Below are 13,589 nucleotides of genomic sequence, written 5' to 3' on the forward strand. Positions count from 1 at the left end.
ATTATTTCCCATAGACCACAACAAATTCCCCAAGGCCTAAATAAAAACACTAAAATTAAAATATGAAAAACTAATTTCTGGAAATGCATCTTTGGTTGAACTGGGAATCTGACCCAATACCCTTGCATTACTTCTGCCAGCCTTTGGTTAATCATTGACATCAAAATGATGATCATACATGTGCTTTTGCGTATGCTGAAATGCAGGCACATTATCACGAAGTTAATGAATTTGTCTATCTTCAATATATATTCTTCGTTAGTAGCTGAACACTGGAATTTCTTCAGCTCATAAGCATAGATCTCCATTAGATCTCACTATACTTCTTAGTAAGTGCAGCAAAAAAGATACAAAAAGTGTATAACTTGCAAATTGAATAGCTGTTTTATTTGTACATATCTATAATCTGCATGATGTTATGATAACAAAATAAGGTTTCTGAGGTCTTGATGGACTTTTTGCTTTTTAAAATCTTTCAGGACTATCAATTTCTCTCATCATGTGGAAGGCAGCTGCAGGTCACAGTGTGAAGCCAGGGGTCCCCCCAACGAATGATGACGATGATGACTGGGAGACTGAGGCAGACTTTGTGGTAAGAACATTAAGGGGGGGGGGTGTCATTGTGAAGCCAGGGGTCCCCCCAACGAATGATGACAACGATGACTGAGACAGACTTTGTGATAAGAACATTAAGTAGGGGGGGGTGTCAGTGTGAAGCCAGGGGTCCCCCCAACGAATGATGACGACGATGAATGGGAAACTTTGTGGTAAGAACATTAAGTATGGGGGGAGGGGGGGGGGGGGCAGCAATTGGTATTTACTCAGACAATAGTTCTCTTCCTGTCATGAATTGCAGAAGAGATTTGTATGGGTTCCATATCAGGTGTATTACATTATGCTATCCCCTGCCATGATGCAGGACAACAGAAAGTCAGTGTTATATACATGAAGAGATGGGATAAGTGAAAGTTGTTGGACTTCGAAATGCTTTTTAGCATTGTGTCAAATAACTGTGGGCTGGACCACCCATGACAACATATTAAAACTTATTTAGCCATGAGCATATTAATTCGCTGGTTTTAATGTTTGATGGGACATGCTGAAATGTTTGGCGAGTTGAATTTTGATCGGGACCATCATTACACTGAAAATTAAACTAAAATCAAGCTATTGCTTAATTGCAAGTCTTTATTTGTCGCACTAGATTTGTAAGTTTTATTTTAATTCAAAGTACACTTTAAGCATGAAAATGATTTTGATATCAAAGATATGATGATATGTAATGCCAAAAAGGCAGAAAATATGCATTTTGGGATAAAAAGAAACCCCATAATTTTCAAAAATCTTTTTCAACAAAAGGCTCTGGAAGATTAGAACTGGGGATCTGCAGGTCACTGTGCAGCATACATCTACCTGGTAGCTAACATGTATAAGTATGAAATAATCCTGGATTGAGATTAAAGAATAAATTTAAAAAAGCAGTTACATAGTCAAGGCTTGCAAATTTTTTTTCGGAAAACTGACATCACTTGCAAACAGTCAACCCTGCATGTCTAAATGATTTTTTTGCAAGTTTCTTATATAGCAGGACTCTGTAGAATTGTAATACAGAATTGTGAATATTATTTTTTAACCTATACAATACATAATTACAGAATGATGTGAGTGAACAAGAGCAGAGATGGGGAGCCAAGACTATACAAGGCTCGGGTCACCAGGAGTCCCTCAATCTCTCACAGCTCCGACAGGAGGTGTCACATGATGACAAAAACGTCAAACAGAAACAAATGGAAGACGGACCCAAAGCTTCATATGGTTATGGAGGGAAGTTTGGCGTGCAGAAAGACAGGATGGACAAGGTACATATAGATATAAATGTACTCTTGACAGAGTACTTATAAAGCCGTGTTCCCCCCCCCCCCCCCCCCCCCCCCCCCCGATTTTTTACTGCTCCTCATTTGCTGTGCAGTCATACATTAAACAATGCCACCATGCATTTCACCAAGCATATCACATTAGTAGGAGAGTATGTAGGATTTAGTTAGAAGAGTTTTCATTCAGGAATCAAACTGGTACATTTTTAACAGTTTGGTTGTTTTGTTATTTCTTCCCCTTAAATGTTTTATATTTTCTAATGATTAAAGCGAACAAGTTTTTCATTTGAGGGGAGGTGGGGGGGGGGGAGAGATGTCATTGATGTGGGAGAGAACTGGAGTACTTAGAGGAAACTATCCGAGTGGGCAACCTCCATACCATCTTGTATGAAAGCAGTGTTGATCACGAGGATTGAAATTAAGTAAATTAGTAATAGCATCCAGCGTGTTGATCGTTATGCTACCTGGTGACCTAGTCTGAATTTAATTGTATTCAGATGAAAAGTTCCACATTTATCTGATTTGCATGTTTGTGAGGGTAAGTTTTCGAGTGCTCCGGGTGCTGTAGTTATTGCGACTATTGTTGATTGATTTAGAAAAACTTTTAAAAATATGTATTTATAGAAAAGCAATTTTGTCAACAAAGCAAATCTGCCATTCAGGGAGATACATATAGGTTAGGGCTTTCACTGGACATCTCAATTTTCCATTAGTTTTACCTGTAGTAAGACTTAAAAGATTTGGAAAATTGTGAACCACCCCCATCCAGAGACTATGACTTTACCTAATGTGTTTATCATGACTCTGGGTATTATGCAGTAGCCATCTTTATACTTTGTACTTTGTGCAGCGATTTCTATGTAAGTACACATTTCATTTTTACAGAGATGTCTAGAGTGATGCATTTTTTAATGCTGGGGTTTTATTTGGTTAAAATTTTCACTTTGTTATTACAGTCTGCTGTAGGATCAGATTATGTTGCTAGCGTAGAAAAACACAGCAGTCAGACAGACGCTGCCAAAGGATTCGGTGGAAAGTACGGGGTCCAGAAAGATCGGCAAGACAAGGTTTGTGCTCCGTACAGAGGTGTGCAATTGTTAGGACTTACAAATCATGGGGAAGAGAAATCGTGATCCTTTTAGAGATCCAGCAAGATATGACTAAAGCCTTCATGTTCATGAATTATATCTCGTCTATTATTGAGTGGAACATTTCTCTAAAGTCTTTTGTGTTATTGCTTTGTTAAGACTCCATGGTGTTCAACTGCATTTTATAAAGAGGTCGATTCATGAGTGATGTCATTATTCTTGGTGCTGTAAATTGTCCAAAACTGAAGAATCTTTGCTTAAAGGCATATGACCTGTAAATTATCAAAACAGTTCATGTAATCTACCTGGTTTTTGTATTATGATGTCATAATTTGCACCATCACTCCCAGATTCCTGAAATTGTGTAAAATATTCTAACACTTTAGACTCTTTGATCATGATTGATATGCACCTCAATCTACTGTCCAATTTTCTAAGTACCTGATGAAAAGGAATTTAGGGATGATTGACAATCACTAGAAAGTTTTTGGATCATGGGGTGGGGCAATACAAATATTGGCTGTTAAATCACCAAAAAAAATTTCTTAGTTTTAAAAAGTCACAATCTTTACAAAGTTCAAATACCTTATTCTTCCTTAAATTCACTTCTTATGGATAAGATGTTCGGTGTACATGAATGGATCTGACATTTCATTAAACTGCTATTTAACAAGGCCAAATTATGCATCATGTACCCACTTTTTTTATGTGCATACCTCCCTGGCTGGCTGTATATTTGAGGATTGGCTGTTATTATAAAGGTAGTAAATTATTTCCCTAAGTGCTTCCTGTTCATTGAAAAAAGAAACAAAACAATTTGTAAGCTAAAATTTTGAAGGTATACTGATTTTGTGAAGAATCTCGTTTTTAAAGCAAGCATCCAATTTCTTGTAGTCAGAGAATAATTGAAAATAAATAATACACCTGATATGGTTTGGGTAAACCAATCATTACTTCAAAATAGACAAGCAAACTACATCTAAATTGTGCAAGAATAACCTTATAGTACATAAACACATGTATATATATATTGAAGAAATCATTAACAGCATTTTTTTCCCCCTTGTAAGCAAGCCATGATTCAAAGGGAAGCCATTTTTACCAGAACATTCATGTAAAATGAGCATCGGCTATATTGCAATAAAGTTCTGACTGTTTGTTTGTAGGCTGCAGTGGGATTTGAGTATGCCGGTAAATGTAATAAATCTTGACTGGTTTTTTTTTTTCCAGGCTGCCATGGGATTTGAGTATGCCGGTAAATGTAATAAATCTTGACTGGTTTTTTTTTTTTCAGGCTGCCATGGGATTTGAGTATGCCGGTAAATGTAATAAATCTTGACTGTTGTTTTTTTTTCAGGCTGCAGTGGGATTTGAGTATGCCGGTAAAACAGAAAAGCACCAGTCTCAAACAGGTTTGTTGTAGATCTTAACAGGGACAGGTTGTTTTTTTTTTTTAAAATAAGCATCCATCCATTGTAGTATTGGCCAAACAAAGTATTGATATAAAAACATATTCTTCAAGATCTTAAATCCTAAATTATTAAAGATGATTTTTTTTTTATCCTTCACGTCTATTAAAAGATAATTGAATATCAATATCATAAAATATAATGTGGATTTCAAAATGTTCTTAGTACCCGTTTTGCAGTAAAAGTGATTGTCCTGCATGAAAGATCATGAACAATGACTGTGGACAATGTATACTAACATCGGTACATCTTTGTTAACTGCTGACAATAATGACTAACTCTGACAGTGGTTGCTTGTATGGTCCCATGTTGTTTCTGTGTGTGGTCGTCAGCCGTTATCCCCTCTTTCTTCCAATCTCGTTCTGCCTTGTACATTTGTGTCTTTTACAAGTGAAAAATTTCTCTTTGTATGACCTATTTTTAAATCAACAACTTCACCAATAATTTTTATTATTTTTTTTTTTACAAATCTGTGAAAACGTCATAGTTTTTTTTATTTCAGCAAGGTGCCTTGAATCTATTGAATTTTTGATAATGTTTGTTGTGCAATTCTTTAACAAATGAAATACATCAGAATGAGTAATGAATGTTGAAATGAACTTGTTGGATCTGTTGCATGTTTCTGTGCTGTACATTTCTTGCCTGTACATTTCTGACTGTGAATGTAGATTACTCTACGGGATTTGGAGGAAAGTACGGAGTTCAGACAGATCGTAAGGATAAATCGGCCTTGGGCTGGGAGCACCAAGAAAAACTTGAGAAGCACGAATCACAAAAAGGTTTGGGGTCTCCATAAGAATTATATAACATTTTTGAGTCAAAGTACAAAAGTGGATCAAACACAGTGACTGAATATGTAATTTTGCTTTCAATGTGCAATGTATTTTTATCAAATACCTTTGTGGACATTTTGATTATAGAATAACATTCATTAATGAATAAGAGGTTAGTAGCTCTCTGGGAAAATATTGGGAGTCTCCTCATATTTAACCAGAGAGCTACAGATCTGCTGTTAATGAGAGGTGTGTTGGCTCAAGTAATTTCATACAACTACTAGTAGAGTGATTTATCAAAATCAGTTTAAAAGATAAATGTGATAAAATGAATTCAAATCAACCTTGAAATAAACTCATCAGTGCCATGAACGTTAAGATTATTTGGCACTTGACATTGGCTTAAATACAATTTTAGTGCTAGTGAAAGTGAATCTTGTATTACAACTCAAAAATGTTGTATAATCATCTGTTTGCTTGTTTCCTACATGACATTCCATGTCTTTGCAATCAAGCATGCCGGATACTAAATTGATTGGAACTGCCAGGAGACGTAACGACATAATGTTCTTTAAGTTGTCTGAAGTTTGTGGTTTTATGGGAGGAGTATGATGAAGATGCAGTTCTAATGATGATGTATAATCCATTTAGATTACTCCAAGGGATTTGGCGGTAAATTCGGAGTACAGAAGGATCGGCAGGACAAAGCTGCTGTCGGCTGGGAACACCATGAAAAGGTCGAGAAACATGAGTCACAAAAAGGTAATGAAAATGTGTAGGTAAACGGGGGAAATATATAAAAACAATGGTCTGAACTGTTGAAGACCAAGTTTGTGAATGTTAAGTTTATGGTAGTTACGAAACTATCAGTGTAATTGGAATTTTTTTTTATAAATTCAATTAAAAACAGAGTTGAGTTGTGACTATTTTAAAATTAGGCTCAGTGTAAAAGTTGAAAGTGTCAATAGTATTAGCTGAGGTTCATGGATATTTGATGATGGATGAGTAATTTATTATATCATATGAGTTGATAATTCAGACTTCTCAATGGTTCAGGACCAACAAACTAAAAAACATAGCATATTGTGTTATAAACTTCCATGTACTTTCAGGGTGAATATATCATTGGATTTTTTTCAAATTTGGAAATCCCAAATTGATGCGATTAATTTTTTGATTGTCTAATGAAATCTTGTATCCCTAATCAATTTGGATTAGGTCTTGCACCCTAGCTGTAAACAAAAGATGGCCGACCAATATCTTTTTACAAGCTCTTGTAGATGGTTTCAATGTTTTAAGTTATTCATACATATGATAAACAAAAACTCGCATTTCTAATCACTTTCAATTAGGTCTTGCACTCTAGCTGTAAACAAAGATGTCCGTCAATGTATCATTTTGTAGGCTGTTGTAGTTGGTTTCAAGGTTTTGAATTGCTAAACCTGTAATAAAATATGATATTTGCTTATCTGCAAATAAGAAATATGAATTGTACAAATTCTCTGCCTTTGTACATTTGCATGTGTGTTGTATTCTGGTTGAATGTAAGTTTTGACTCTTTGCTTTGTATATACGTAGATTATTCAAAAGGTTTTGGAGGGAAATTTGGGGTTCAGACAGACAGACAAGACAAATCAGCTGTGGGTTGGAGTCATCATGAAAAAGTGGACAAACATGAATCACAGAAAGGTATCGGCATCATGTAGCAAGTATTCATCAATCAAAAAAATTAATACGCTGATATTTTTGTTTTCTTTTTGGAGAACAGATTTGTGTTCACATTATTGAATTGGGATGGCCAAAGACACATTGATAGAAAATTAATGGTTTTGAGAAATCATTGAATGGTTCAAGCAGGGTGAACATTGCATTGATATCATGTGATAGCAATCTTCCTGTTGAATACACAAGCACTTCCTGTCAGATTATTCCAGAGGGTTTGGAGGAAAGTTTGGCATACAGACGGACAGAGTGGATAAGTCTGCCGTGGGGTTTGATCACATAGAAAAAGTCCCTAAACACGAGTCGCAGACAGGTTTGTCCGTGTGACCTGCATGGGTGTTGTGTTCTCACGTGTCTGTTGTGTTCTCTCATCTTTGTTTGAATGCATAGAATACGCCGGTTTCGAGATACGTCAGAGTTATTTCCCTTTAACGAACTCTCGTACATAATAAGGCACAAAACAATATTTTTACATGTAGGAATGGGAAAAATTTTCATCATCGCATATTTAAATCTGCTCAGTAAGTTTCTCATAGGCAGTTTCATCACTCAAATTTGACTGATACGCAAACTAAGTATTAGTGATAAGTATTCAGGGAGTAATTAAATATATGGAATTCTTATTAAATGGCATTATTTCGGTGGTAGTACATAATCATATCCAGGATATAACTTGCAATTATGACATTGTTTTTATGTTTCCACTTTAATAAATCATTTCTTTTGATAGTATTTTGTATTTCCTACACGTACAGGATAAAGAGAAGCCGTTTTTAATACATTTTATCGCCTTCTTCACTGACTATGGGTCCACCCTGTCCCACTTAGGCTTTCAAAATTCCACTAAACGCATCTACTCACAGAAGAGCTCTTATCTCGAAACTGGCGTATTGTAGAACAACTAGGAATTTGAATGTGGTTACAACCATGGGGACTGTTTGAATCCAAGAATCAGCCTTTGTATCTGGGCCAGAGTGGATCAACAGTGAGGATTTAGATTTTTACGTGGACGTTTACTGGGGATTTAATTAATTCTTCAGTCCTAACAACAATATGTACTGGTATATTGAAACGATAAATACATGTATACAAGCTCCTTTACTTATGAATGTAGTTTAGGCTTTGTCTGATTGAAATCTTAGCCACGGGTTTGGAACACAGTTGTGTCTACGACTTCTCTTCAGGATGTCCAGGGGTCCGTGTTATTCCAATTCTTAATTCTGTATTCCTTATAGGAGGTATGAGATAAATCACTGTTCGTTATCTTCACCTTTTTATGAATGAGCTTATGGCCCATGGGGTCACAATATAACTAGTAGCAGACCTTTAGCCAGGGATTTTGAAAGGGATGGGGTATTGCTACAACTGGGTTCTGACAATTCTAGTAACATCTTAAAATGATGCTAATTTTTGATGAATCTTCTTGATGGATCATTGAACTTTTCCCTGATGCACTTTCTATTGGCTTAAATAATTTCACTGGTTGGTTTACACAAACTGTGGGTATGACTAGTATTGTTAGTGATATGATAATGTACCAGGTTAGAATAGTTAGGTTAGGCAAGGATGAACTCAATCTTTGTCTTATTTTCTGTACTTTGCAATGAATTTCTTCTATGTACAATTTCAAAAAAAATATTACTTTGCCAGTTTTTTCTACAATTATATTTCCAAATTTGCACCTTCAGTCTGTACATTCCTTTAGTCAGTTACCAAGTGTTGTCCACTCATTATTGAGAAAGCTTTATATGACAACATCAAACTTGGTGTTCTGGTAGTCCTTAAAGATAGATGACCCTATTTATTTGTTAAGAAACAAGGTCAAGGATCAGGGTCAAAATACTCTGGACTTCAGAAAATATTGTCCACTCAATATTTCGAGAATCTTTTACTTGACAGACATCAAACTTGGTTTACAAGTAGACCCTAAAAAGTAGATCATGGATGTTGATTTTGAAATAATAAGGTCAGACTTCCCTTTACGTAAGAAAATATAATCTACTCATATTTTGAGAACCCTCTGCTAGATAGACTCAAACTTGGTACACTGGTTCCCCTTAAATAGTAAATGACCCGTATTGAGACTGGTGTGTTATATCAGCTACATCTAATCACGATACATTGATGTATTTTATTATCCACCTCTAATCACGATACAGTGATGTATTTTATTATCCACCTCTAATCACGATACAGTGATGTATTCTGTTATCCACCTCTAATCACGATACAGTGATGTATTCTGTTATTCACCTTTAATCATAAAACATTGATGTATTTTATTATTCACCTCTAATTACGATACATGGATGTATTTTATTTTTCACCTCTAATCACGATACATTGATTTATTTTATTATTCACCTCTAATGACGATACATGGATGTATTTTATTATTCACCTCTAATCATGATACAGTGATATATTTTATTATTCACCTCTAATGACGATACATGGATGTATTTTATTTTTCACCTCTAATCATGATACATGGATGTATTTTATTATTCACCTCTAATCATGATACATGGATGTATTTTATTTTTCACCTCTAATCATGATACATGGATGTATTTTATTATTCTACTCTAATCATGATACAGTGATTTATTTTATTATTCTACTCTAATCATGATACAGTGATGTATTTTATTTTTCACCAATATTCATGAAGCATTGATGTATTGTTACACCCTTACGCCTCTGACTCGGTTTTTTTCTTGTCATTTAGATTACTCTCAAGGGTTTGGAGGTAAATATGGTGTACAGACAGATAGACAGGACAAGTCTGCCATGGGCTACGACAGCCAGGAAAAGGTCCCTCTCCACCCATCTCAGACAGACATGAGTAAGGGCTTTGGAGGAAAGTTTGGAGTGGATTCCGAAAACAAAGACAAGGTTGGATTTTTTGATGACTTTAGAAAAAGATTTTGAAGTTTACCTGTAGTAGCTTATTGCTGTTTGTACTGCAATTTCATCTATCCTGATTACAGTGTGGCATGATTATATGTTCAGAGGAGGAGGCGTTCATAACAGCAATAGATTTCGTGTCAATGAAAAAAAGAAATTATGTGATACATTAAAGTTATATCATCTGGAAATGTTCATTTGAGTAAATGATATTTTTTTGTATTGTGTGTGTGTAATATTGTATGTAATGTTTCAGTCTGCTGGGTCGTACAATGACATGCAGGGTGTGTCATCCTCATACACCAAGACACAGGCTGATTCAAGTGAGTACTGGTTATCACTCAACATCGTCATTACATTTACACTCCATTCAGGATGCTGTCAGATTCGAGTGAATGTTTTTACCTAACTTCATATTTTTTGTGCAATATCCATGACATTCAGCACCCATTTAAGAAACCAAAGAAAGAAATTTTATTATTTATATTTATGTTTTAAAAAACTTTTCAATATAAATACTTTCAAGTGTGAAAATTATAGATGTTATTGATGTGTCTTAGTATAATGCTGATTCAAATCAATGTTTAGGTTCTGAGGGAGCTAGAAATATCAAGGCCAGGTTTGAAAACATGGCGAAATCTGGGGAAGAAGAGGCGAGGAAGCGAGCAGAGGAGGAGAGGAAACGACGGGAGGCAAGAGAGGAGAGGGAACGAGAGGAACAGAAGAGGCAACAGGAGGTGAGGAGAGGATCGTAAAGTTTTACATAGAAAAACTGTTGATCTTCATAGGAGGATCAGAGAGTTTACCATATTTTAGGTTGTAAACCATGATATTTTGTGTGAGGAGGATTTATGCATTGAAAATTTATCATAATTTTATCAATTTAAAACCAGGTGTTTATACCATTGATATTTTAGGTCACCTGAGTTTACACCTGTGACCTGTTGTGATAAGTTTTTGTCCAAGCATCATGAGTTAACAAAAAATTAACTTATTTAATTAAATACTACTAAGCTAATTTACCAAAATTAGCATTCCTAAATATTTTGATTAGGGAAATAGAAATCATGAATTTCATGGGTTCTGCTCCTCAGCGAGTCAAGTCTAGAAAAAAATGTATACAATATCTAAACTCTTTAAGACATCTAACAGACAAACTGTGTATTGTCATGATAGGCAAGTTGGCCTGTACAGTTCATGGCCCATGGGTCAAAGTATCTAGCGTGGGCATTTGTGTTAATTCTCTTATTCTCTCCGGCAAACCCGCAGTTTTGAAGGTCTGTCTCCCGACAACTGACACCCACCTAATATCTCGGAAAAATCAGTTTTTCTCACACCTAATTTTCACCCACCCATTCCAAACCACTACTTATATCACTCTGATATGTTTTTCTCATTAATTCAGAATTTCACCACAAGCAGATCATTGATAGAATTGATAATTCACTAGTTCACATTAGCGTAGGTAGTTGACATGGTCTCAGGACAACTCGCCTTCAAGACAACTCACCTCCCTCTCATGACAACTCACCCCCCTCTCTTGAGACAACTTGCCCCCTCATACCATTCATGTTTACAACTATTATTTTTGGTCTAAATCCAAGAGATGTATTAGTGAAAATAGATAAAATTGTAGATAGAATATACATCACAGAAAGAAAAAAAAACCCTGTATATATAAACACCGAACCTTGTGTCTTTTTATGCAAGACGAAAGATCTAATTTTCACAAGGAGTGAAAATCCAGTGTTTGAGTCCAGTAAATTCATTATCACTTTTATGTAAAAATTATATTTATAGCAAGAACAAGCTAGGTTTTGGTAGGGAGTGTATTAGCTTGGCTCTTCAGCTGGCATAGTATAATTAATTATCAATAACCTGCTTCTGTTGCATTTAAACATCGCGTCTCGTGTGATCTGATGATCCGCGCCTGTCAACTCAACGTGATCCGACTCTTCGGATCAAGTTACTGTAGTCATGATAAATTTATTATATACCCCCTATGCATTTTAAATCCACATTTATATGATACTAAATGTAATCCAAATTATCAAAAATACAGACATACAGTGAAATTATGTTTTGTGTATGCAGTTTTGTTTGTGACGCGGCCAATATTTTAAGCAAAAAACGTTGCGTTGATGCATTGTGACGTCATTGTGACGGCATCAGTTTCAGAGGATACTGATACGGAATCAGAAAACCACAGTGTGGTGATCCGGAAAACCAGATCACACGCTGTGAAATCCACAGTATCAACAAACGATACATTGGTGGGTATATAATAAAAAGACGTATCTGTAAAGATTGAAAGTGTAAAAAAAAAAATACAATTACACACACACAATCACGTGCATACACACAAAATAGGATTAAAGTGTGATAATATATGTGTCCTGAGAGGGGGCGAGTTGTCTTGAGGGCAAGTTGTCTTGGGGGGCGAGTTGTCCAGCATTCGTTGACATTGTATTGGTGTGTGATTGTATGAGATGTCTTACCAGCTGATTGATATACTTGACAATTTCAATATTTTTTTACCATGAGGATGGCTAAATCTGTGATAGAATATTGCAGATTTTTTAAAACTAAGACGACATTTAAAAATTCGTGTCAAATAATGACCAGTGTAAAATCATAATACTAAGCTTTTGATATGACATGACAGCTTTTGGTATCACATTACAGCTTTTACATTACAGCTTTTGGTATCACATTACAGCTTTTACATGACACCTTTTGGTATCACATTACAGCTTTTGATATCACATTACAGCTTTTACATGACAGCTTTTGGTATCACATTACAGCTTTTGATATCACATTACAGATTTTACATGACAGCTTTTGATATCACATTACAGCTTTTATATGACAGCTTTTGATATCACATTACAGCTTTTGATATCACATTACAGCTTTTGATATCACATTACAGATTTTACATTACAGCTTTTGATATCACATTACAGATTTTGATATCACATTACAGATTTTGATATCACATTACAGATTTTACATTACAGCTTTTGATAACAGTACTAGTATAATGACAGCCCATGGCTGTTACATTGTGTTGAATGACAAGCATAAGACTTTCAGAAAATTACTGGAATGCTTTTAAATATCGCATGTAAATCATTTTAAATAGACATATTTTTGTCCTTCTCATCACTCTGGTCTCCGAGTCATAGGTTTAAGTATTATGGTGGGGTTCTGTGGATTATATAGCGAAAATGTATCTACATGTATTCCTCATGAGAGTTCTGTGGTGTAAAGATGCATACACTTAAAGCATCAATATGACCCTAGATAGCAGTTTTTATATAAAAAACAAGAATATCTTCATATTAAATGGATGCTAAATTGAAATTTATCTGTATACTATCAAATGTATAAAATGAACGTTTTTTTTTTTTTTGTATTCCTCTGCATAAAACATACAACTATGAAACAGATATGTAGTTGATTTGACCCTCCCTCCCTCCATTTTCCATCCATTGCAGAGGGCAACAATAATATCCATTGAATGACAATATTTACAATGAAGGTAGGTACATATTGTAGCAAACGACAATATGTACTACAATGCAAAAATTTGCCTTGTCTGGGCACATACGAAACTATGCACTGTGCGGGTATGCACACATCATCACCGATGACAATATGTGCAGGACAATAATAGACCTCTCCCAAAATTGTGAAACCTTTCAGTATGGTAGCCAGAACTCCTGGAATATTGCCATTTTACAAGGA

General features: G+C 35.2%; 1 protein-coding gene across 1 annotated transcript in view; it reads left to right on the forward strand.

Moving 5' to 3' along the window:
* The window catches only part of LOC125672961 (src substrate cortactin-like), a 37,726-nt gene that overhangs the window by 12,803 nt on the left and 11,334 nt on the right, over positions 1-13,589 (forward strand). The window contains 10 exon segments of the mRNA XM_048909162.2: positions 480-592; positions 1,656-1,859; positions 2,831-2,941; positions 4,320-4,374; positions 5,100-5,210; positions 5,856-5,966; positions 6,783-6,893; positions 9,658-9,824; positions 10,093-10,159; positions 10,425-10,573. Coding sequence (XP_048765119.2) covers positions 480-592; positions 1,656-1,859; positions 2,831-2,941; positions 4,320-4,374; positions 5,100-5,210; positions 5,856-5,966; positions 6,783-6,893; positions 9,658-9,824; positions 10,093-10,159; positions 10,425-10,573 — 1,199 coding nt within the window.

The sequence above is a fragment of the Ostrea edulis genome, chromosome 3 (assembly GCF_947568905.1).
Source record: "Ostrea edulis chromosome 3, xbOstEdul1.1, whole genome shotgun sequence".
In the NCBI taxonomy this organism is placed as follows: Eukaryota; Metazoa; Mollusca; class Bivalvia; order Ostreida; family Ostreidae; genus Ostrea; species Ostrea edulis.